A 27,236-nucleotide genomic window follows, 5' to 3' on the forward strand; every position below is an offset into this window, starting at 1 on the left:
ATTTTTCTTTACATACAGATGAAGCAAAGATGATGTCCTCAAGGTCACCCACAACATCCATGGTAGAGTCAGAAAATATGTGACATGATGTGTTTTATGTACAAGGTGCAGTCTTGTGAGCTTTTGTGCATGGAATTCTCTCTACTTGTCCAATTAATTCAGCTTGAATTTGTCACCTGAGAAAGAAGAGAATTTATGTAAATGTTTGCAGAACCATGACCTGAAACTGTGTGAAAGAAATCTCTTGAGTTACAGATGTATTATAATACTTGGAGAAGAGGACTTCAGAAACTTCTCCTTTTGAAGGGATTTTTATTGTCTCTTTTAAATTCAGAAAAGTCACGTTTTCAGAGTAGATTTCTCTGACCTTTCCTATGGAAAAAAAATACAGTTTCTTGATGCTAGATGACTAATTTTTTTAGTGTTTTAAACGTGGTTCAAGATCAATGAATGGAAGATGTTGAGATGTAAAGGCAAAATATGAATGTTATTAGAATATAAAACATAGAGTCTTTTTCAGTATGCCCAAATAGCCTTTTTTAAAAATTATTATTATTATTACTTTATTTGTGGATTGTGCCTCCTTATGGATCTTTGTAGTCAAGGGACTCCTGCGATAGAATGCTCTGCCCTGCTGCAGCCTGGGGCTGTGGGGACCTGGCATGTCAGATGCCCGACTGGGACCTTGACCTGTAGGCTCCTGCACTTGCAGGACTTACAATGAACTGCTGTCTGTTTGCTTGCATGTTTTAATTTTACTACTTCTGACTTGACATAAATCATAGAGATAAATGGAAGTCATATAACATCTGTGGTCTGGGATACGACCATTTGTCAGTGCAGAATTGGGACCTAAACTTATGAGAGATCCCAATGGAAGTTTTCCCCTCTCTTAAAGAAGGACAACCTGATCATTGCACTCCAGGGAAGGCTGTCCCTTGATATGCATGAACATGAAAACCAGAGGTTCCTGGGGCTTTTTCAGTTAATTCTCTGAAGAAGCAGATGCATTAAAAACTAAATAAACAAAACCCTCAAATCCCACTGAACCTCACCCACGGCTCATCAACTGTCTCTAAAAATAAACCCAATTGAGATAATTAACAGAATGCTCACATATGGCATTATTTAATGGGGGTGGAGGGGAGCAGGTTAGAAAAGAGATGGGTATCTGTTTCTGTTTATACCTATCTTAATGATACTACACTGAAAGCCATCATTTCAGTGTTCATGAGGAGAAAAATGTTCATATATTATGAAACTCCAGGATTTGCATGTGTGCCTTTATGCATCTGCATTTCATGTCTTTGTATTACTGTATTCCAAGAGCTTTTACTTAATTTCAGAAACCTATGAAAAATGCATTTAATATACATTTGGTTAGTGCTGAGTTAAGTATTTAAAGCAAATGGAAACCTAATGCAGGATTTAGTTAATAAAAATAGGGACTAAAATTAGGGCTGGCTAAGTTGGCTTTATGAAAAATGTTTTGTTAGATAAATGTTCTTTTAGCCTTCATAGATATTGGAAGTCTGGCTGATAAAACTAAGTATGTAGACACAAGATGTATAAGTAAAATAAGAAAAAAGCAGTCAGACACCTGCTATGTCATTTATCCACCAAGGACTGAAACTGTGATCCTGAAATCCCTGCTTAGATGTTGCCTAAGGCTTTGGGAAAAAAATGGCCATTTGAATGAAAGCAGGCACAGATTTTAGGAAAAGGCAAACCAGAATCCAAACCCTTGGGACTTATTTACCATGCACACTTCCCTGAGGTTGTTTTGTGTGCAAGAACAGAGTTGGTGAACAGTGTTAGTTTGGCGCTGTAGGTATCTACCACTTCAAATACAATTCCCAGCCCCATCGTACCCTAAAATTTGTTGAGAAGGGTATCATTGCATTTTGTTGTCTACTTGAATAGCTGGGGATTCAAATTTTGAGGTGGAAACATGGGAGAAACCCAAGCCAATATGTCAGCTTTGTTTTTATAGAACTTGCAAATAAGATTTGAAGAAAAAAGGACAGTTATCAGGTAAGAGTCAGCTTGGCAGGGTGCTGGTGTTTGTCTATAACAGGGCTGCCTTGTCTGGCTTCCTAAAAGTCAGTCCATCTCCCTGTTGCTCTCTGCCTGCTTCACCTTGTACTGCTAGAGTCAGGGTCCTACGGGACCTTAGGGATGGTACAAGGTTGTAAAGAGAAGAGATGGGGTAAAACTGGAAAGGTCACATCCACATTTAGATGTAGACTTTCCAGAGTTGGCTGTAAGTGTTTAATAAAGCGGTAGTTTGTTCCAATTTAACCAGCAAGCACTAAAGGACAGATCAGAAGTTATAATATCCACTAAAATAAAGCTGCAATTTTGTCACTTAGCATGGCCATTGCTTTTATGAATTGGGCAGAGTGGACCTGTGTGAGCTTTCAGAGCACCCGCCGTGGTTACAGGGACAAAGAAGGGCTGTCAGGATGTACAGGACCTTGTAAGGGGCTGCCTGTACATAACACCCAGCCTGTCAGCAGGGCAGACACAGCTGTAGATCCTGATGTAGGATGGGTTTATTAGACTTCCTTCCTTTCTCCACCCTCCCTACCTCTCTATGAAACGTGGCCATTGCCTTTATTGCTTCAGTTCCAATAATATATTAATTTATGAAGTATGAAAAATGAGGTAGTTTTGAATTAATGAGAGGGGAATGGTGCTTCAGAGACAGCAGGGTCATCAATCAATAATAACGAGTCAGCATGTCCCGTTATTAAAAAGGAGGAAAAATAATAGAATGGGTGGAGAGCACTTCTTGGAAAAGGGGCAGGTGGGTCCTTTCGAAGACTGCATAGTGCTCTAACCTTGATCTTTAGTGATGAGAGGTGGTTCACCAGGACACAATTATTTTTCTTTCAGGAAATCCCCCTCCCACCCCCATCCCAACCCCACTAATTTAAGCCAAAATGTCTTTTTATTTCATTCTTTTCCAAAGTGAAGAATAGAGGAATTCAGCATTATTGAGTGAATTCTCATTTTTAATAGAATAGATTAGCAGAGTCTGCAGGGTACATGCTGGCCACTGTCTCAGTTTCTGTCATATGCACATCTGCCTCTTATAGTGTAAATGCAGTAGCTAGTCAGCTCTGATGTGATCAATTCTGTGTAAAAATCTTTATCCCAAGCAGCACTGTGAATTCTGGAAAACATTGCATAGCTGTATTAGGAGCAGTGTTTCTTTGGCATGGATTTTGACTAGGCTAGATCGTATAGAGACATTTCAGCACATCTCAGAGTGCTCAAGGCTTCTTTTTCCATTAGTGCAAGTTCATCGCCCTTGAACCTATCCATCCTAAAATGCCTTTTTTCATTGTATACAGGCAGGTGTTGCTGTACTCTGAAGGTAATGAGGGGAATTTTCCAAGTCGTGCACAGATGCAATTAGAGGAAACTCAGTCTGTACTTTTCTTATAAATTGGGGGACTTGACGTTTAGCCCAGCCCTTATGTCTCTCTGTGAGGAGAGACCAGTGATTCCTTTTGCAGTGGGCCCCATGATATTTTAATTCCCTGTTGCAACAAATCAGGTTGTCCTTTTTCTGAGATGAAAGCTTATCTGACATCTTTTGCTTCCCTTGGAGCCGTTCCACGGCAGACCAATGGGATCCTTAAAAAGGCTGCAAGAAAGCAATAAAACCAATGTAGCGGCTGTGCTCAGAGACATGCGTGGCAATAGAGTGGAGGCAATGAACATAGTGCTCAAGACCTGGAAATGGGTGGAAAGGTGGAGTCAGGCTGGCAATTTTCTGAGTTTTGCCAGTTGATTCCTAAAGCAAAGTGTCAGGGTTGTGCTGCACATAAAACCTTTGTCCGCTTTTCCAATTTCCTTTCTTCTTACAGTAGTCCTTCAGGTCACTGCAGTGACCAGGGCTTATGTATGTGCATGGAAGGACGCGGAAAAGAAAGTATGTGATTTTCCCAAGGCTGTGAGGTATCAGTGACCCTATTGGAACAGGACATAGTGGCTGTGGGTCATGGTCACTCACGTTCTTGGTGTGTAACTGCAGACAAGACTTCTACCATATCTACCATACAAGGACTATATCACTGGGAACTAATTTTGCCAATGTAACAGAAAACATCAAAGCCAGTGAGCTGGTAGCTGTGAATCCTGTTCCTGCGTCCTGAACCTTCCCATGTATTAGGATCTCTGGCACCTGAGTTAGCATGTGGAGCTTGCAACCACAGTGAATAGCTTAGACCTGAGTGCTACTGTGCAGAACACTGCAATGCCAGCATGTTTTGTTAACTTTAACCTTTAAATTTTGGGGGCCTCAGCCTTCCATCCAGAAAATGAATAGATATTCTCCTACCTCCTCGGCTTCCTCCAGTAGGAAAAAGTTAGGAGGAATACATTAGGGACAGTGAGGGACATGAGTAGTAGTTGCCAGTTAAGTAAATTGAGATACATCGCTAGCATCTGGATGTGAACGTGAATAAAGCTGACTGCTGTCTATGTTCTCTCTGCAATCTGACTAAAAAGCAGAAAAACAAAATGTGTAAGCAGAGGAGAAGCAATGATGCATTTAAAATTTTATTCAGGTTTAATGGCCTCAAGGGAGATACATAATACAATTTTTATTTTTCTAAAGAGTCATGAAACACTCTACTGTCCTCAAATGAAACAGACTGCTGTATGCAGCCTGCAAAAGTCTACCCCCATAAGTAACTATCCATGCACATCTCTTTGTTTTCTGTAATGGGGCAACTACTATGAGTAAACTTATTCCCATGTGTAAAGTGTTCTCCCAAGTGAGACCTATAATCAGAGGAGTGTTTTCATATAAATGGTGTTCTCAGTTCCAGCAGCTGTGGTGCACACAGCCTCTCCTTATTGATAACATTATTTTCTGTAACTATTTCTGCTTACATGGTAAGTTATAATGGTGCAAATTACTTTGTAGTTCTATGGAGAATGGCACAATGCATGGTTGTGCATTTACTCAAATAGCATATAATTACAACAGCGAATGCTGCTTTTCTCTTTCAGTTTGGGATCAGAGCTGTTCTGTGTCACTAGAAAAAGCTGGTGACCACAAAACATGTTAGATGTTGCAACAGTTAGGAATTTCCTGTGTTGAACTGAGAAAAGTAAAAAGGCATCATGCAGAACTATGCTATGCAGAAATACCAGACTTCAGAGCAAAGCATAATGTAGGTCAGAAGCTTTATGTTTCTCTTCTGCTGATTTGCTGTCCGTTTTTCCTGTGGAAGCACCAGTTATTACCTAAGGTCATCTGCCGGGGTTCCTTCTAATTCTGGTCCAGGCCCAGTTATAGAAGTGCTGGTCAAACTGGGTATATACAAAACCAGCCATATGGTGATGCTTGTAACCCATTTGGCAGTTCATAGAGGGGCACTATGCATGAACATGCTGTGGTATGCCTTTGGCTGAACAGCACACAGTGGCCTCGGGAAGGTGGGATTACTGTGGCAGAGGGCTTTGCTCTGATGATCTATGGGGAGCTGGAGAATGTGCAGCTGTAACAAGAACATAATGGGATGGAGTAACCTTGGGTAAACTCTGCCTTGCTGTGACAATGAAAAGGTTTTACAACTAAGCATGTGGCTGTTGCCAATCAGTCACTCTTTGCCAGGTCAAACACATGCTTTTTGGATGGCTTCCATCCCCACTGGCACCTGAAATTTAACAAGCAAATGCCTGCTGTGCCTGGTAATTAAAAGTGAAAAGTACATGTGTCCAGTGCCAAAAAGACAAGAGAAAGCAGGGAGACATGTTGTTCTGACCTGCTTAGCAGTAAAACAAAGATGAGATGTTCTGCTTTGTTGGGTCTAGTACGATGGCTTATTCCACTCCTGTGCATGCAAAGCAGATCCAGCCTGGGATTTGGCATTGTGGGTATGTTAGGACAGCAGCCTTAGAGTGTCTCAGTTCCCGGCTCTGATTTTGCCTAAGCCTTACAGCCATGATATATTTTCATTTCCCACCTGCCAAGGAGTGGCAGAGTGGTTTTCCTTGAGGGGCTCTTGCTCTGTATCCAGTTTAGCTTTGATTTGCTCTTAATCCTAAGGGCATCCTGCAAGGTGCATCTGTGCTCTTGCACAGCTGCTAGAGGTGGTAATTAAATGAAGAGCTCTCTATAGGGGATGGGGTGTGTGTGTGAGCATTGGAATCCTGTGAAGTGTTTTGTTTTGGTGAGTCAATTTATGGCAGATATGGCTGCAATGCCAAAAGCCTGTTCTAATTTTTACAAATCTGAACAATTAATTGCAATTGTTATCTGGATATAACCGGATATGAGAAATAATAGAGGTCAGAAAGATTCACTGGGGTTATTCACTGTAAACAAGTATGATGGGCTGATATGCATCTCCTTAGAGAAGGCAACATGGTGTTGGTCCTCATTTGATGTGCTTTTGCTAATCTATTTTATCAGAGTTAATCATGTAAGATATCTCTCCTATGGATTTTCAGACAGGAGGATGATAGAAATAATTCTTTTGCCACCAAACTGCTCTATCTCAGTCTCTCCAAAGTCTTTCTGGCATCTCTGCCCTTTTTAATCTTTATGAGAAGCAAATGAAAGAATTACTGAGATGCTGTAATCTGAAATGTGTAGTCTTCCCTGACTGAGCCAACTGTATATGGCACATGTTGTGACTATATATTCCAATTGCATATTTACTGAGTATAATACTAGGATTTCATGTGTGTAGATTATTCAGCCTCATAGGCCAGACTTATGGTCACTACTGTTTCAGAGGTTCTGTTGAGAAAAGTCACATATTGGGTTGGTTATAGCTAAAACTCTTAGCTTTATTTTTGACAGTACCAGGATTCTGCTGAGGGGCTTTTCAAGTTAAGAGTGAACCTGGGGTACTTGATCCTGGTTAGAGGGTGTGCTGTTTGAACAGCAGATTTATGCTTGCATCATTTCTGAATGACAAAATCATCTTGATATCTATGCAGAATATTATTGTGATATGACTTACGAAACTTATGATGAAACTTGCTCTCAATTTTGAAGATGGCCTGTCTAAATATACATTTAAAACCAAGGAGACAGCAGAATAATGACATATTATATTTCAGGAATGGATTTGATATTCATACAAATGAGCAAGTATCCCAGTGATGTCCTCTTTTGTGTTGCAATATCACTGGGAGACACTGCTGTCTTAGTTTTTTAAAAAAAATAAATACATTTCATTTTATAGCTTATTATTCTTTACCTTGTAATGGTCCTCTTTTTTCATCTACCTTCTCCAAAAGACAAAATAATCTACAAAGACATAGAATCTGCGTGTAACCTTGAACAGCACGATGTTCTCTGATCATTTTCTCTCAATATTGGAAAGATGGGGAACCTGCAGATGGGTTCCCAATGACGTTAGTGTCGGAGATTTATGCTGTCTTCTCAAACCAGCTTACTGCAATAGAGAGCTGCAGTCACCAGCACAGCTGGAGGAGTCTATGGAGGAGGTCCTTCACAGGAGTTGGATGCTTACAGAAACAGCTGTTGACATCTGGAAAGTCCATGACAAGCAATGGGATTCTGCAGAGTAGAAGCTGGTTTGTAATTACAAAGAAGTCCTGTTGGAAAGGAAGTTCTGGAGAAAGGTTAACATGAAGTGCCTGAAAGGTCTTAAGAGAGCTATTTGGTTCTTTGGTCACGGTACATATAATGCAGACCCAATCCAAAAGCCTCAGGAAACTCTATTTCATTGCTTGGTTTCTATGGGTGTCTGACTCATTTTTCATTATCCAATAATAAATACAGTAGTGAAAGTCACCTTTAACACTTAAAGATTGATTGGATTTTATGGGATTGTATTGAAGTGAGTGCCAAGGTATAAAAGCCTTATGGTTGAGGTACTTTTATAACACATGCTTCATAAACCCTTATAGAGTGAGTGCAGTGCACTTCATCCTTTAAGATTACAGCGTTATGGTTCTGAGAGATGGTGATCTGGTGCTATATTCATTAATTAAACCTGTTATTAATGTTAAATTTTGGGCAATAAGAAGTGAAGTTACAAGAAGTTGAAAAGGGGTAGGTCCAGATAATTTCTCTCTCATAAAAGCTCAGTGCACCATTACTGTTTGACTCATGCCCACAGGTTATCAGCATTAAGGAAGTTTTTTGAGGTATGTGAGACAAGAAGGAGCCCCAGATCTGGGCAACTCTGTAACACAAGGGATTGTAATGAGTTTTCCTTTTGGGATGCAAAGTTGGTAATTATGCAGAAGCTGTTGCCTTCTTCATGGCTTTGTGTTTGGCTCAGATGTCCCTCTCACCACAGTTGCTGATCCCTAAGTAATGGGGTGGTTTGCTTTTGTTGTGTCTAAATAAAACCGGTATCTCTTTAGAGCAGACTTTTATTACTGTCATCTCCCATTTTTTCCTGTCTGACTGCTGGTCTTGGTGACTGGGAAGTAGAGGTTGGCTTCCTTTTCCCCTGATTATTGCAGGAGTCAGTATATCTACAGGGCAGTGAGCAGGTATCTAGCAGTTTCTGAACATCTGTAGAAGTTTGTGTAAAGTTAAGGTGTGCTTTCTAAACTAGTGCAAATCATGCAAAGATAACCTTTAGCTTAATGCTGATTTATATGGATGTTACTTTTGCTGGTAAGTAGACAGTTACTTGTGACACCAGTACATTTTAGTCTCGGAGGGGTTGGGGCTGATGTACTTAAACTGAAGTTTTTAAATTGAACTGACACTTGGTGAGGAATGAAGAAAAAAAAAAGATGAGATTTTCATTGCAATGAGTTGCATCTGTCCTCCATGGGATTGGCAGAGAAGGGCTGCAGGTGTGTTCTGAGAGGTTGAGGTTGTGTAAATACCTTCGAGGGCATCCTTTGGCTTGCAAGGCAAGTAAATTGCATTAATGATGTAGGGAGAGGAAGAATGAGAAGGGAATGAATAACCAAATATTTGCCAGTGAGAAATTTCAGATGGTCAAATATTTGATCTGAAATGCTTCAGCAGTAAAAAATTACTTTACCCATAAAGGATTTCCGAACTGTTCATACTGGGCATACTTGTAATGAGCTAACGTTTTGAAGGAAGAAAATGGGGTTTGTATCTTTAAGCCTCTGAATGTCATTTGATTTTGGTTTTTCAGTTTCAAAAGTAGGAAAGGACATCGTAAATCCAGTCAAAGCAAAAGTCCTCTGTTTGCATTGACAGTTCAGCATAAATTGTTGAAACTTTTCAGCTTTTTAAAATCAAAGCCAATATGGAACTTTTTTGGGGAAGTAGGCTTAGCTCCTTATAGTCTTGTGGGACCATGCAATCCTTTAAATGCTTTAATTCAACAATTAAAAAGTAAAAAAAAAAAATCATCTTTTTAAAATCAGATTTGTGTTTTATTGTTGTTGGTATAAGTATAGCCTGGCTTTAGGAAGGACCTAAAGTTGGGGGTTTTTTGAGGGAGGACCTGAAGTGCTTAGAGTGGAAAGTCTGGTGGGAAGAGGCATAAAAAATAATAATAAAGCCATTTCACATGTAAGCTGAACACCTTCAAGATGAAAATCACTATAAAGCTGTAAACATGAACCCTTAAGCTTCTGTTTTTGCAGGAGCATTTGTGGCAGAGCTACCTTTTCGATTGCAGAAGAGGACAATACAGTGCTACAGAGCAAATTGCTAATACTTTCTTAAGGAGCTGGGTTTCTTTTGTAGCTATGGAGGCTCGGGTGGTTTGTAGGTGGATTTTTTTAAAAAAAAAAACACTTTTGTTTATTTCTTTTTAGAATAGCACTTTATATAGGTGAATGAGAATGTGACTGGGACCTCTGAAAAGGACTGCTTATGAAAAGCATATTAAAACAAAAAGGAAGATCAGAAGGCAGTACACAATAGTTTAATGCTATCTACTTATTTGTGGGAACAAAAGACATTTATTTTGAACCTGTATTCTTTGTTCATTTACTGAGATACTTCCTGCTAATATAGCTCAGTGGTACTACTGCTACAGATATTGTACCTACAAAACTTCTTCTTACTGATTTAGAGATGCACTTCAGTTATTTACAGTAAAAGTTTGTTGGTTGAGAAAAATAAAAGGATTCCATAAAACATAATAATAATAATAATAAAATGCCTTTTATGTGGCACGTTTGTTTTTTTTTTTTTGTCCAGAGGTAGTTTATTAAAAGATTCAGCTGTGTACAAAACAGATCTCTGTTGTGTTGAGATATCACAGAACCAGGTAGAAAGAGTTGTGATAAAGCTTTTGAATCCAATTATATGGATACAGGTAATATGATGGGGTGTGTGTACATGTGTTGTTGTGCCTTGGGTGCAGAAGGGGAAGGGTAGCGGTGCTGTGCCAAGCAGGCCTGCTAACATGAGGGCAGTACTGTGGAGGGTGCCGAGGGAAGAACGGAGTGCCAAGCTGTAGGAGAGTCTGGCATAACCGCAGTAGACAGATTCAGGCAGATAGGAGCTCAGGCTACCTGTAGCTCCAAGCCAGCAGCATCTGGGCATGTTGTAGCGTTGTGCCCCTAAGAAGCGTGCTAGCTTATTAGTGGTGTGGTTCAATATTCCACATCACAGTTGTCTTTGTGCCTGGCTAGCTTGGAGCAGAGGACGAGGAGTGTGTCACCATCTTGACTCATCCACCTGCACACAACCTATGTGAAACCAACACTGAGGAAGATGTTTGCATTAACCTAGTGACACACTTGGCATTTTAATCAGGGTAGCAGGAACTCAAGCTCTTAGTTACAAATCATGCCTTACTTTTTATTATATTAACCCCACGAGAGCCCATGCCATTTCAGTGGAGCTCCTTTAAGGGTTGCACACGCTTTCCAACAAATATGAGTGACTCTTAGCTACTTCCACAGTTTTTTTACCAAATGTATGGTATGTATAGCATGACACTTCCCCTCCTTTTTCTTTCTGCCTGAAGCCAGTGCTTCTTATTTCCTGGGATAAATCCACTTGATGTATTCAGAGCTGGATGTATTTTCTGATTGTGCCGAAGACCTCAGTCCATACATTGTAGTTAATGCTGTTCTTGCAAGGTGGCCTCTCTGAATCATTTCCCCTCTATGTGCTTCCCCCACTGGCGTCTGGCATTCTGCTGAGCTGGAGCTAATTCAGAACAATTCTGTATGTGTTACCATTGCCCCTAAAGCTCCTGCTATAAAGGAGATGTTCCACATACCAGACAGCAATCTTCTGTGTTCATCTCCTAGGCAGCTACCTGAAGTTCAGCCCGATTTTCAGCCTGATTTGTTTTGTCTGGTGCTTGCCATTCATTGCCCATTGAATTTTGGAGGTCAGGCTATAGCCTCTAGAGGAAAAGCTATGTAGTATAAACAACCTCATCTCAAGTATATTTTCAAGAACTTACCCTCAGCAGTAATCAATCCTGCCTCCCGTTCCTCTCTCCACTTAAACTGAAGACAGCAATTGAAAATAGTATTTTTATATATGTGTGTGTGTGTGTGTATACTAGAATGTAGCAAGGTGAAATGTAATTTCCTTTTTAATAAAGGCTGCCATTTAATTTAATATTATAGAAAATGATTAAATCTTAAAACCCTATAAATTACATTTGACAACTCTCTGGTGCTCCTTTGCTATTCCTTATGGCAATTACAAATGGCAACACAGGGTGTTGGCAGAAATGCTTATACTGACTGGAGTTTGTTTATTGGTTCTTAATGAAAAGCGATTAATCTAAATCACTACCGGGGTGGTTTCTTCGCCCTGGCCCCATAATGAGAAGTGGCAGTTTCAGGCCTTTGACAAATGTCCTGCTATTTCTTTTCCCTGTGAGAAGTTGTCCCCTCCCCTCATAGCTTCCAGCAGGAAAAAGACAATAACAAAAAAAAATGAAACCCTAGAGACTCCTACTCTTCTTTTCCTGCTTGCCCTATAACAAAACTGGACCAGTCCTAGCCGCATGACTGGTGGTGGCTTTTTTCATTCCAATTGAGCCTCCTGTTTCTTCCACCCTGCTTTGTGTAGGATCGGCCTTGGCTGGGAGGCTGGACGACAACAGAGATGTTGGGTGTGTTCTTTTCTCTATGTGGAGAGTTGGTATCAGAACTGGATGAAGAGGGGTGGGTGACCAATGTCATGGCACTTACAAGGTATAACTGTTGTTAGACTCTTCCAGCTTTCCCTCTATCTAACAGTGACCTTTTAATATGCAGCATTATTAACTTTGTAACCTGCTGCGATATCAAGTGGAAAATCTTTTTATTCCTGAAGTTTCCTTCCTTTTAAATATAAGATGTCTCTGGAATATCTTGTTGTATTGGCAATCTTACATCCTTCTTCCATTCTGCAGAAGCAAGTGATTTTTACTAAAATATGTTGCAGTTCTCTGGCACACGCAAAATGCTTTGGATGAACAGGGGTGTATATTTGGGGGATAAAGTGTCTTTGAAGTCTAAGTCACCAGTGACAGAAAAAATATCTTGAAATACTGGGGAAACCCTTCTTGTCTGGAGCAAAATGAAATACATATTTTGATCTAATTGGAAAGAAGAAACACACCAAAGCTTCCTTCTAGGTGGAGGCCATTGGGACCTACTATCAAGAGTGATTTCCGGGGGTTCAGTTGCCTGTGGGGATGTTTCTTATTTCCCACGCTGTGCACCAGAGCACAATGCAAGTGTGCTTTTTCAGGACTTGTGGTGTGGCTTTCTGGGGAACAGTTGGAGATTGCTTTATGAGCCTGGTAAGCGGTGTATGTGAGGGATGCTGAAGGAGCTCAGAGCTCAAGCTGTATTCATACAGGTGACTTCACCCTGGGACAATGCTCAGTTCTAGTTTTAAAGGCCCTTTTCATTTCTTAATGGAAAGGATCAGAAACCATTTACATTATATTTGCTTTCCCTTGGTGACTTCATGGAGTTAATGAGGCACTTAAGATTAAAAAAGCTCTGAAATTTTTTGCTTGATCAAGATCTAACATACCAAGAGTCTTACTGTTCCTTGTAACTGATTTTTGCTGTCAAAATTAATGTGTTACCCTATTGTAGTCTTGAAGTTGGAGCTCTGTGAAGCTGCTTAAGAAAAGTTAATGTGGACATGTGAGTGTAACAAAACTGCAGTGGATCTCAGCTAGCTGATCATTTTGCAGCTAGCTAAAAAAGGCAGTTCCTGGATCTGTTTTCCTGCTGAAAGGCAGTTTCTATATTTGTTTCAGCTACTGTATCAATAACCTGCTGTGTTTAGCACAGCTCTAATTTATTTCCCACTGTTTGCCTTTATTTTATGGTACTGGCATTTGCTTTAATGTGATGTCGTTTTCTCCAGATGTTAATGAGATGGTGTTAATGTTTCCACAACATTTTTCTTGATAACATTTATGTAAAGCATGCCATCTGATAATGTGGAATCAACCCATTTTAAAATATTGGTAATAATTTTCTAATTAAAATTAGAGGCTCAGAAGTGTTTCCCTCCCAGTACAAATTGAGGTCATACACTTTCCTGTGCTTGGGGAAAATTATTATTTCACTGAGTGAATGAATATCTCTTACTGTGTAAATTGGAAACATGATATATGAGATCATGTATCAATGTTTGTGCATATGCACATGGATGATTTTCAGATGCCAGCAGCTAGTCTAGGTAGGCATTCTGTGTTTCCAGGGAGGTGATAGTCTCATTTGTAGCTCTGGAAGTTGCCAAATAATGGGCCTTAAATCTCAGAACTACCCTGCTGAGTACTTTTGGAGAGAGTATTCCATGCCTGGAAGAGAGATGCTAGACTGGAAAGGGACCAGGACAGCCTGGTGTGGCTGTCTGAAGTTGCTGTACCCAACCAAAATAAACTTTGATACCAACATAGCATTTTTCATTATTGCTGGACTTTCTGAGTTTATCTGGATAAAAATAAAACAAGAAAAAGAAATCACTAAATAAATCTCTGAATGAATCAGCAAATAAAACAGAAGTGAAAGCCTGGAAAAAACCCCGCCCTAACCCGTATTTGGGAAATCCTGTAGTCTGTTTACACTGTTGAACAATGTTCTGAATACATCTAATAGGAATCAGTGCTGTATGACCTCACTTTTAAATGATGTTCGGTTTCACTTTTCCATTAACACTCTTTTCCCTCAATTTTTCTATTTAGATCATGCTTCTTAGTGATCCAGAGATTGAGAGCAGCATCCTCATCAGCTCTGATGAAGGGGCTACCTACCAGAAGTACCGTCTGAACTTCTATATCCAGAGCTTGCTCTTCCATCCCAGGCAGGAAGAGTGGATCTTGGCCTACAGTCTGGATCAGAAGGTGAGCAGTGGATTTCACATGTCAATGATTCTTGAGTCAGGTGTTGAAGTTGAAGGGGATAGTGTTTAGAACCATTGCAGAGATGATGAAAAAATTATGGTGTGCTTTGCTGCTCTCACCTTGCAGGTTTATATGTGCTCAAAACCCACCTGGTGACTCCAAAGCAAGCTTGCCAAAGAGAGCAGGGTTATACAGTGATCATGATGGGTATGGAAACTTTAGTAGTGGTCACAGTACAACGATGGAAAGGATCTGAGATTTGACATGACATATGAAGCTGTTCTAAAAACCTATTGATTTGTAGGCCTTTATGATTGTCAAGCTGTCTTTGAGGATTGAGCACTCGGGCTGAGTTGGTCTGTAGCAGCTGGGTGTTGCATGTGAGGGGGTGCTCTCTCTGCTTGCAAACTGAATTCTGTTATCTGGAAGTCAGTGAGCAGCAACAGATGACAAACTCCTCTGTGCCACTTTTTAAGTCACTTTGCAGCACCTTCTGTTAGTGAGACAACTCTTAAGTCTGTTACTTTGTCCTCAGCAAGCCTGCTTTTACATAGCACTCATCTGTCTTGAGCAATGCAGGTGCAGTGTCATGTATAAAGTGGTGTGGCTCTGGACTGTGTGCTTCAGTTCTGGAACAGCAGTCCTCACTCAAAGCAGAGGCATGGAAAGGATGATCAAGTTACAAATTTTAGAAAACTTGAAACTTGCCAAGCTTTCCTCTCTTCCAATTTTGTCATCCATAGACTCTGGAAAGTAAAAATATGCTGAATAGCCTCTTTAAGTTTTTTGCATTGCTCTGGGTTGACCCTGGCTGGATGCCAGGTGCCCACCAAACCTGCTCCATCACTGCCCTCCTCAGCTGGGCCAAGGAGAGGAAATATAACGAAAGGCTCAAGGGTTGAGATAAAGACGGGGAGATCGCTCAGCTATTACCGTCTGGGCAAAACAGACTCAACTTGTGGAAATTAGCTTAATTTATTGTCAATCAAATCGGAGCAGGATAATGAGAAACAAAACCAAGTCTTAAAACACCTTCCCCCCCACCCCTCCCTTCTTGCCCAGCCCAACTTCACACACACACCACCACCCCCCGTGTCTCTCTGTCCTCCCTGAGCGGCGCAGGGACTGGGGCTGGGTCAGTCCCTCACACACTGTCCCTGCCGCTCCTGCCCCCTCAGGGGGCTCCTCACACTCTGCCCTGCCCCGGCGTGGAGTCACTGCCATGGGGTGGCAAGTCCTGCCAGCAAACCTGCTCCAGCCTGGGCTCTTCTCCCCATGGGGCCGCAGGCCCTGCCAGTAGCCTGCTCCAGCGTGGGGCCCTCCTCGGGGATCTGCTCCACCATGGACCTCCACGGGCAGAGGGCACAGCCTGCCTCACCGTGGGCTCCACCACGGGCTGCTGGGGAACCCCTGCTCCAGCACTTGGAGCCCCTCTGGCCTCCTGCACCGACCTGGGGGGCTGCAGAGCTGTGCCTCTCACATAGACTCTTCTTTCTTCTCTGTCTGTAGTTGCTGTTCCACAAGGCTTTTTCCCTATCTTAAATACATTATGCCAGAGGCGCTGCCACCCAGTGTCACTGATGGGCTCAGCCTTGGCCAGCGGCAGGTCCATGATGGAGCTGGCTGGCATTGGCTCTATCGGACACAGGGGAAGCTTCTAGCAGTTTCTTGCAGAAGCCACCCCTTTAGATCCCCCGCTAATAAAACCTTGCCACACAATACGTGCGTTAATCTGTGTGTGTGTGATTTTCAATTCCTACAGTTATTTTTTAAGTTTCCTAAACTAGTTAGTCTCACATCACAGCTATAGGGACAATACAGCCAAAATATTGTGCCTCTTTTATTTGACAGAATTTCCTTTGAAAGGGTTGTGCAAGTCTTTACCCAAGTAGTTTCTGAGAGTATAGTCAAATAATGTACTGCCACTGTACTTACCAATGCAGCCTTTCCATCCACTTGTTAACAAGATGCTATGGCAGGCACCAGGTGGTTTGCTGCTATGCTGCTGCTGCTGCTTGAGTGACATTTGGAAGCACAAACCTATTGTAAATACACTCCTTCCATAGTAACAAGTCCTTACTGTATGAAGGAGTTAGTCAAATGTCAAATAGTTTTGTGCACTCAGATGTTCAGTGCAACAGGGATTTTGAAGTAGGCTAGAAAGACCAATCTATTTATTTGATGTCATGGAATGGGTTGATGCCACTTTTAAATTGGAGGTAAAGATTTTTAAATGGTACTGGTGTTTGTACAAAGACAGCCCTGAAAGAAATAGACCTCTAATGAGCTGCTCATGGATGTGAGAAGCCAGATATGACATGCTGAGTATGCATTTCCAAAGATATCCAGCTGTAGTGAGCACAGAACATCTGCTCTTGGGCTGAAACACTGTACTTCTATTTCCAGTGTTTTGTAGTCTTTTTATGACAGGTTAGCCACTGGAAGGAGAAATTAAAATACAAAGTATGCACACACACTTGACTGTGAGGTTGGAATTATGTTCACCTCGTCCAGTACAGCAATAGTGGCTCAGGAGCATTTCTGCTTCTGCTCCTTCAAACTAATGCGTCTGAGTGCCCGTCTCTGCTGTTCTCTTCTGATCAGAAAAGAGCCAAAGGAAATGAGCTGTAAGTTAGAAACACCCTGAGGCTGCTTGCTTTTATCCCAGGAACTGAACAAATTTGTCAACAGTGTAAGAACAAAAATGAAGTGCTCTGCAGCTTGTTGGTCAAATGGAAATGGAGCAATGCAAAGTTCAGACTTTGCCTCTATGTTTGCCTTTGCGTTAAAGGCCACTCACTATGCTTTCCATCCGTGTTCAGAAAGATGGCCTTAAGTACTGGTTGAAAGCTGATCTTTGAGTGGAACCACAGAGGCAGCACTTTTCCCAGTTGAAGCATTTGCTTAACATAACTCAGGTATAGGTTGTGCTCAGCCACGTCTTGGCTTAGTAAAAGCTGTAAAAGAATTGTCACTCTGTCTCAGGATCATGAAGCTTCACTGCAGTTACAGTTAATACTAAGATAATGGACACCGCTTTTAAAGTACAAAAGCAGTGCTGTAGATTGTGACAGTAGTGCTATGCAAAGTCCCCAGATGAAGTCTTCTGAGATGCTTGTGTGCTACATTCCTGCCTGTCTGGAAGTACTGTCCCAGCTGAGTGGGAACTAGAGGTCAGCCACAACCTTCTGTTAGGTGGGCATTAGGCTAATGACAAGAAGAAAATGTCTTTTAGGCTAAAAATGCTAAATCCTGAAGTAGCTTCATCATGTGTTGTGCATCTCCATATCACTGTTGTGGTGGTTCTCCCTTTAGAAACCAGATCAGGATCTCACACTTTCCCACACTGTTATGCCATGCCCTCTCTTCTAGCTGTGATCATGGGATCATGCCAGTGGCTATGATCATTTGATCTCTCTGCTGCTGACCAGAAAGGAGGCATTAATAGCTCCTAAAATAAATGGCTAGGGAGGTTGCGGTAGTGCTCTGCAGTTGTGAGAAGGCTATCCAAAGAGGTGCCATGCTGTTGTCAAGGGCTAATTTCCCAACAGGCTTATTTCCCAACGGCAGCCTGGTTCTGCTGGTACTCTTCTGTCCTTTGTTTTTGTGCCCATTATCCTGCAAGACAGCATGAAGTTGCCTGTCACAAAATAGGTGGTGCTGGATCAAATAATGTTTGCTTTCTCACTTCATGTATCCAGGTTTTTGGGATACAACTGCTCTGAAACACTTTTGATTTAAATACATGAAAGTGCAATAAAATAGAAAGTTTATCATTAGTCTGTAACCTGCAGGTAATACTCATCCACAGATCTGTGACAGGGAAGGTGCTGAGGAAAGTCTGTGGCTTGCTGTATCTTCAGTGGTGTAGCCACTCCTACAGTGGGAGACCACAGTCTCCCACTTTTCTAAACTTTAAAAGTGTGTTTGACCTTTAAAATCTATTTCTAATGGCTACTTTAGAGGCAGATTTTAAAATGCAAATAACTCTGAAACCATATCAAATACATACAATTTGACTCCCTGCAGTAGAAACTATTAAGGGAATATCTAATCCATCGTCTCATAACTGTGAATGTGTAAACAAGTTTGCAAATTTAATTTCATGTCTTAGATTACAAAACAGCTTTCAGATTAATATTTATTTGATTAATTTTCTTTCAACTAAAAATAATAATATGGTGTTGTAAGCAAGCTGTGGTCAACTTAGAAATTAATGAGCGATGAACCTGAAAATCCGTTTTGCCTAGTATGTTTTTCCACAGTAAAATGAAACATCAACAGCTAGTGCCCTACAAATAATTGACTTGGTTACTTCCTAGATCAAAAGATTTTAAAATTGATTTGTGTATAATAATAGAAAACAATATTTTTATTTCACACAAAAACTTTAATAGTCAATGTTTTGGATCTTCCTGAAAGGCAGTTTTCCTTTGAGGTCTTCTGACCTTACAGCTGTTACTCAAAAGGCTGTAATTCAAGCCTCTTTTGCAATGATTGTTTTATCCTAAGCATCCCTTCTTTTTAGCTCTTCTACACATTTGAAAACAATGTTAGGCTATTTATCCAATTGATTAAAACACAAACTAACCAACTAAAAAAAAACCAACACGTTTTGAATTCTGTCCTCTTCCAAGTTGGCGTTTTGGAAGGTGTATTCACTATTCTAAGACAGTAGTGAATAAGTGGAATAATGTAGAACTCTGTGACATTCTTGTGGAACTACAGTCTTTACGTGTCCCCTGCAGTTTAACAACGGCCAGATGATAATTGTTTTCAGGATATGGTGTCCCAGTTAGTTTTTTACCCAGCTAATAGTAACTTCCTACAGTCTTTTAGCTTGCTTAAGAGAATGAGACCTCAGACCAAGTGTATATATCTCTGATATCCAAGGCTTGTCCTGTCTTGCCTGAGCAAGTGAAGCTTTCCTGCAGTAATATTCTAATTGTGAATTTTCTTAGCCAGTTACTGTTATGTCACTATTATGTGTAATTTTGATCATAAGTTTATGCTTTCAGCATCTCCTGCTGGCATTCTCTTACTCTGAGCCTGGATGTTCAGGTGTTGCAGGATGCTCTGCAGATAGACTTGTTGTTGTTCTCACTGTTCTTCCTATAGCCTTGTTGTTGAATAATCTCACTCCCCAAGTTTATCCCTTGCATGGATCTGTTTTTATATCCACCTGTGGACTTCTGCTTCCAATCCCATGTGATTGTAGTTTAAAGCCCAAGCCTCACAGCAATCTTCTATTGAAAAATTACCTTCTTCTTTAAAAGGAGCCCATCTCTTCTTGACAGAACTTGTGAAATATGACTTCATAGCTGTGAAAGCCAAAGGCTTTCTGACAATGTTATCTCTTCCATTAACTGAAATAATTGAATACAGCATCAGTTCAGTCCCTGTATCTTTTATTACCATTCCCACATGTGTATTGTCCCTCTTTTTTCCTGCTTGGAGCTATTCCCAGGAGCAAGGGAGAAGATTCAGTGCGAGGGATGGAGCTCAGCAGGCTTTCTGAAAGATGTTTTGCTGCATGGCTGCTGGTTACTTTGTTCATTTAAGGAGAAATCATAGTCACCACCATTTGTTTTCTCTTTGGAGTATCTAAAGAGTTATTGAGGATACTTCCTCAGTATGAGTCAATGCAGCATATCATTCCTGTTCTTAATTTTTGTAGCCAATTATGACCCTCCTCTGCCTTGCTAAGTCTTGTATTATCACATAAATGCTATGTGACTGAGCCAAGGAATCTGTTTGTGTGGGCACAAACGTGTAGCAAGTTCATAGACCCTAATATCTTCTCACAACATATAAAGCGTAGACAGGAGGGTTTTTTGCAGGGCTGTAAACAAGCATGGGTGGGTGCACTGCTCCCCCCTGCGCAGCCGTGTGGCATTGTGCAGTTATTAAGCCCTGGGAGATTAATTCCATTATATGAGTTGAAAAATCTTGGATCTCTTCCCAGTAGATTTGAGTGTGTCTACTTTATTGATAAAATAGTGCAGTCTGATGTGTGCATGCATTGGTTCTGTTGATGGCCCCCTGTGGCCTTTGACAGAAGGTGGACACTATGTAAATGTTACAGCCAATTTTGCTGCTGATCAGGCTGGGTCTCACTAGTAGTGTCCATATTGGTACTTGCATGTATGAGCCAGTACAAAGGGAAAATGGGGCTTTGTCCGACACTTCTCACAGGTTTCTGCAGAAAATATATTGGAAACCTTTTTAAATGACCCGTGTATCAAAGAGTGATAGGAAGGGGAATATATAAAAAAGGTGTGATATTCTTTGTTGGAAAGTATTGGAAACTTTGTTATGGAGTACTGGGAAAGCTGAGAGTCTACCAGCATATATGTGAGGTATAGTTTTCGTTGCTGCCATTTGCATGGCTGGGGTTGAAGATCTTGAATGAGTCTAGCATTTTTGATACTAATATTTCAAGTACCTGATCATTTTTCTTATTTATCCAAGGAACAAGCTAATTCTCAATAAGCTCAACTTTCCACACCCCAATACCCCTCTGGGGAATGCATCAGTCTGAAGGTGGAAACAGAAGACAGTTTCCAGCTCCATGAAATTTTTCTCAGAATGACATTAGAACTTCTTTCAGAGCAACATGCACAACTCTCTTACATGAATAGTAGTTTAAAAGATAATTAAAAAAAGGAGAGAAAATATTAGGGAAATAGGGAGAGAGATATTTAAAATATTTCAAATCGCCATTCTTAAGAGAAAAAACTATGCAGAGGTATAGCTCCATCTCTTGCTTACAGGCCAAACTGTGATTGGAAACCTGCTGGGAATAGGTGAAAGACTGAATAATTCAGTAACAGACCAGTGTAAAATCCCCAGCGACACTATTATGAATTTGAGAACTCTGGATAAAAAAGACGTTTGGCAATCAGTGTCTTCTCCCTCCATAGGGCTTAATCTTCAGCAGGAAGCAAACAAAAGGAAGTGGGTGTCTTAATATGTTTCAAATGAGGTGATAAAGAAAATGTGCAAGATAACATTCTGCTGTATCACCAAGTTGCACCTGGCAGACAGTATCAGGTCTGACTGAGGAGATTCCTTCGGTGTTGGAGATGTGGCAAGTTATGATATGAGAACTGAATGTGATGCATGTCAGAGCCCTGACTATCTTGACTAGACACTGCTGAATTTATCAAAAAGAGTCACAGATAACACTAGGACTACATGGGAAAGCTTTTTTAACAGCCTAGACACACAGAGCCAGAGCCACAAAGGCAGTGACTCTCTCCTGCCAGGTGAAATTCTCCCCCAGACTTTGGGCCCAGGCTGACAGTACAATGTGGGGCAGTTAGGCAGCTAAGGGTGGGATTTTTTATTCATTTATTTATTCGTTTATTTATTTATTTATTTTGAGAGCATTCAGTTGGGTAGAGTGCTGCCAAAGAAATCCAGCAGGACTTACTGAGGGGAGGGCGAGGCTTGGTTCTTCTCAAAAGGTAGGCACCTTTTCCTGTGCAGTCATCCGCCTTTGTCTGGGATTCTTTGTGATGAGCCATTTTCATAGACTTACAGAACAGTCCAGGTTAGAAGGGATCTCGAAAGATCATCTGGTCCAACCTTTTGTGGGAAAGGGAGCCTACATGTGATTATCTAGCACCCTGTCCTGTCAGATCTTGAAAACCTACAGTAAGGGGGACTCCACTACATCCCTGATGGGGAGGTTCCAGGGATTGGTTGTTCTCACTGTAAAAGATGTCTGTCTTATACCAAGATGAAATGTCTTCTGGTGCAACTTAGACCCCTTGCCTCTTGTTCTATCCATGTGGCTCCTTGTGAAGGGGAGTCATGCAGAGAAATTAAGTACAGAAATTGTCAGACCTTTATATGTGTGCACACACATGGAGAAAAATGTGATTCCTCATCCACTCCTTTCCTGTCATGGTAGGTCACTGAGCTGGGACATTAAGAGAGCCCTCAGTGCCCTGAAGGATGCTTGGTCCCTGTGTCTTGCGGGGAGCCAGTGCTGCAGGGTTTCAGGCTTAGCTTCCCCTCCATCTGTTCTGCTCAGTTTCACTAGCGCAGAGACCGGGGAGTTGTATTGTCCTTCATTCCTGGTAAGTGCTCCAGCCCCTGGTCTTAGATTTTTCTGTGCCTCTCATGGAAACTTAGGCATGTGGGGACCTTAGGGTTGTGTGCAGGTAAGGATATTGCACTTTGAGTTGGAACTCCTAATGCTGGACAGTGCAATTCTAAGACAGCAACTGCACACTGCAGACGTGCTGAAATTCAGCAGCGTGTGCTGCTGAACATCCAAAATGAGATGTGACTCCAGTCCAGGCCTGCAGGTTTTCTTTCTTTAGGAGCTGAGGTATGGGGCTGATGAGAGGTGGGCTGGTGGTGCCTCACATCTCATTTTGATATAAATCAGCAGGCATTCAGAGCTGTCATCTGGTCCTCAGCAGCAGTCCTGCTCCTGGAATTTAGATGTAACTAGTTGTCAGAAGTGTGAGCAAACTCTCCTTCTATCAGCAACAACTTGAGGCTGCACCTCTTGAGTAAAACTCAGCTTCTTTTAGCAAGATGTGAACATTATATTTAACTAGAAAAATAAGCTCTTTCTGCTCCCACATGGATCCTCATGGTAGAATCTCCATTTCATCATATGATGTGAAAGAACACACTGGAGTTAATTTCTCATCATGGCTCATTGGTATCTGAAGAGCACAATGACTGTGGTTCCAGTTCCATGGATACAAAACTCAGCTTTCAAATTTATCTTGCACCAGTCACTTGGCATTTGAGCACCCTGCAGAGTGAAGCTGGAGACACACCAACTGCATTCTTTTCTTCACCCAAAGGGGAAAGAAATCGAGGAAGCTGCCATAATAACTATTACTCCTACAGGCTTGTCATACTGAGGAATGAAATGAAGTATGTTGCCCAGCTATAAAGGAACACTTCGTGGTTCATGTTTAATACAAGCCGTATTACAGTAACTGTGCTTAGAAATTCTTACCATTCTGACTGGTCCATTGTATTACACATTCATATTAAGAAGCAATCTCTGCCCCAGAGAGCTTGCAATTAAACGTGAAGTTGACAGGCAAAGCATTGTCCCTGGAGTATCCATAGCGTATTCAGGCACAGGTCATTAAAGTGTTTAATTGCCTAACTACCACTGAGGACTGTAACAAAGTCAGAAACTGAACCCAGATAGAGTCCTGTTCCCATGACTTAACCACAAATAAGCCTTTCATCTCTTTGCATATTGAATGCTCTTCTGAGAACATCAGGTTCTACAAACATATCATGTGTCCTTCATTGGACAAGCCACCTGCCAGCAGCTCTCCCAGGCAGGCAGGGCTCCATCAAACAGATAAACTGAAATGTTAGTAAAGTTTAAAAAAAAAACAAACCAAAAAAAAAAGCCCCAAACCAAACCCTTGAGATTGGGAATATTTAAAGGCAATTTACAGAAGTCTCTTCTTCAATGTGGTAATGAACTGAGGAATCGAAATCACTTAACTTCATTTACAAATCATGAATATGTATCAGTGCCTTTAAATGAAAGGACGACTAAAACAGATATAGTGTTTGTTCAATTCATTAAAAGGAAGACAATTTATCAGGAGGTTTTTTTCCACTCTTAAACTAAAGCTATATGCAAATGTAGGGAAATCAAGACCTTGCGCTAATTCTGCTGCATGATGAATATTTTTATAATCCTAATTAGAACCAGTCATTTAGTTCAGCAATTTCCCCCAATCTAGCCAATTTGAAATTAAAATAGATGCCTTGATTACAAAACTCATTAGCAAAGAAGCACCCTTTTCGCTAACCAGTTCATTTGGAATGCACAAACTGAATGAAGTGAGGAGCACTTGTGTTGTCAATTGCTGTAAGTGAAGTGAGCCTTAATTGTTAGCATTGTGAAGTATTTGTGTTGCTGCATGTTTCATTGCAGTATAATATATCATTCATTAAATGTAACAAAAGCAGTTTTTAAATGATTTAATTAAGCGGTGTTGGTGCACCAGGTAATTTTTATAAAGTCAAATGTCACAATTGTTTGCATTTGAAGTATTGATGGGCATTACTGTCGGAAAGAAGACATATAACTATGCATTTATCATTCTGATTATGGTAAGCCTGGCAGTTTTAATAGGAGATGAGAAATTGAATTATGCAACCCTGGCTCTATTTCAGAAATGCCCAATGAATTTTGTCCTAGCAAAACGGTGAACTTTGGGCTTGTGGTGATTTGTGATGGCAAATAGAAAGTAACTGCTTGTGAAACTTGATTTAGCCAGAACAGACTTTCCTATTGCTTTTTATTTATGTTATAGACACTTCATGAACAGGTTTTACTTTGAAAAGGAAAATATAAAGATGAATGGAGTGAGACACATTTGATGCTTAAATATGCTCTTCTGCTGAAGCAACCTAGTTTATTGTGTAACAGAGCAAGGATCCTGTGGCTGATTCCTGGGCCCCGCTAAATCACGGCTGTATATTGATTTTATCTGGAGCCTAAGTGGGGCGAGGGGTGGATATAAATATAGCAGATGGGAATAAACATGAAGGAATGAAGAAGGTTGAAGAATAAGAACACTGAGGGCATGATTTATTTTGCCTGACTGTAGAGGTCTAAAATGTAGCAATGTGTACCTGTATTAGGTGCCAAGGGTGCACATAGTAGTTGGTGGTGATCTACTGAATGGTGTCAGTTGATTTCTGGAAGCAAATGTAGTGACTATTTTAGGATGAGGTAAATTGTACCTTAGACTCATTTGTATTGACTAGGCCTCTTCTGACTGTCAAGGAAGTAATTTCCTTTGCTGAGATGTAAGTATTTGCTGAGATTAGGGGACCTGAAACCAACCCTGCTGTCTGAATGTGTGCAAAATGGATTACACGGGATATGATTCCAATACGATCAAAGCAAGAAAAAGCATTACATTTCCTAGCTCCTGCTATCACGCCTACAGGTTATAATGACCCCCACTGTGGAGGAGAGAGCAAACATGATGTGCAAGCAAAACCAATCTTTTGTTTTTCTTTATCATGATTCATTTGTGTAGATGTGAATTTTCTACCAGGCTGCTTCAGTGAAATGAGATGAATCCAGAATGATTTCCTTGGCCTTTTTTCCCTTTTCTTTCTCTCTCTCTCTCTCTCTTTCCCTCTCCCCACTGCCCTTTTTCTTTGCCTTCTGTATTGCTTTCCAGAGCTCCGTCTCAGTGTTTGTTGGGACTGGTAGCAAAATTAAGTCTCCTCTAAAATCTGTTGAGCAGAATTACAGATATTATCACTTTCAGTTGAAGAAAAAGCACAGTCCAGCTATGGACTCCACTCAGATGTCTGCTGGTGCTGACCATGGAAATCTTTAGTCTGGTTCCTTTCTCTTCTCATTGAATTAACTCAGTGTGGTGCTGGAGGTTAGAAATGAACTATTCCAGACCAATAAATTTTACCCAAAATATCATAGCTGAAGTAACAGAGAAGACAATGAGCATAAACTCATGTGAATTGTCATGAAATTTTGCTTTTGAATAGCACTACATATAAAATGTAGAACTCAATAGAAAAAAAGGCAACCCTGACCTCAGAGCAGACAAATGGTTTAGCCTGGGCATAATTTTAAGGTTATGCATAAATACATTTGTAGATTAACGTCTGTTAAATATGTAAGCCTTTACATATTAGGGTTTGAAGTGGTTATACAGGCAGGCTTTCACTATTGCAAGGTGCCTGCAAAGACATACAAGTCATGTATGGGCTTTTAGTGTTGGGATTTTAGGTAGTTTTACACTCTTGCATTTTGATGTTCTCTTGTCTTTCTTTAATGCTTCAGGATGTTAAAGCCATAGCCTGAGGAAGATGGGTCTGCCAGCACCTGAAATTATGACCATGGGCATGTGGAAGGAACACTATTTAATTCCCTTGGGCCAAAAGTGCTTTCTGGAAGGTGGTGATTAAGAAGCTGTTATGTTTTGTTAACCAAAAAGGGTCATACTTTATCCGGAAGGATTCAGGACCCAGCAGCTCCCATTACTGTCAGTGATTCAGGCAGCTGAGAACTGTTGGAAGTCTGCCCGACAAGGACTATTCTTTCTGTCTGGGTAATGGTGGCATTAATTAGTATTTGCACATTGCCTTGACAATACAAGACCTCACTGTTTGGAAGTATTGCACATTAGGATGGCAGTGGGCTACTTAAGACAGTATTTTCATCTTTAATGCCCTCAAAGAGGGATGGCTGGGATGGGATAGACCAGTGTCCCTGAGGCGGTCAGCTGGATGGATGATGCTGAGGGGTGAAGGTACAGTCCTTCCCCTTGTGCACACACCTGCATGTGCCTATTTTTTATATCATCAGCAACCAAGATCTGGTACAGTCTGTCAGGGTGTGTCCTGAGGGGTGCATTTCTGTGTGCCAGACTGGGAGCTAGCAGTCAGACCTGGGAACAGCAGGCTGTTCCTTGCCCTCAGTTCTGCTCTTAAGGCAGTGGTGTTTCAGGTTCCTGTTAGCAGCTCCTGAACCTCTGGCATATTTTCATACCCTGAAAAAACCCTAGTGCTTGGGAACAAGGTTGTGTGAACCACCCAGAGATGGGAACTTTTGGGAAGTGTACAGTCCTGATCCTTATGCAGAGCCTTGGCTGTAGCTGACAGTGCCAAGGACCAAAGTCTTTGCCACTGTTTTACTTCTAACTGCTCTTGTAGCTATGCTTTCCATTGCAATTGAGGATGTGCAGGGGCCAGTCAGGTCATCAGATCCTACACGCTAGCCCTAAACCACACAGAGCATCTGTGACTTCATTTCAGTGGGCATCTGTTGTTATGATGGCAATGTCTGCATACTGCTTTCCTGCTGGGCATGTCACATCTATTTAACAGGATACTGTTATACTGGTAGAGATAAGATACAGTATTATCGAAATATTTTATACAGCTGAGAGATGTATATGTGAGAGCCAAAGAATGAGCAAC

General features: G+C 41.1%; 1 protein-coding gene across 6 annotated transcripts in view; it reads left to right on the plus strand.

Moving 5' to 3' along the window:
* Nucleotides 1-27,236, plus strand: part of SORCS3 (sortilin related VPS10 domain containing receptor 3) — a 312,444-nt gene that overhangs the window by 157,011 nt on the left and 128,197 nt on the right. For all 6 annotated transcript variants that reach the window (XR_013930611.1, XM_080403456.1, XM_080403458.1 and 3 more), the window contains exon 4: nt 14,112-14,270. Coding sequence is in view for 5 of the 6 variants with exons in the window: in XM_080403456.1 (XP_080259582.1) it covers nt 14,112-14,270 (159 nt within the window). In the remaining variant the exon portion in view is untranslated. The remainder of the gene's footprint in view (nt 1-14,111; nt 14,271-27,236) is intronic.

This window comes from Falco punctatus (assembly GCF_963210335.1).
Source record: "Falco punctatus genome assembly, chromosome: 9".
Classification (NCBI taxonomy): domain Eukaryota; kingdom Metazoa; phylum Chordata; class Aves; order Falconiformes; family Falconidae; genus Falco; species Falco punctatus.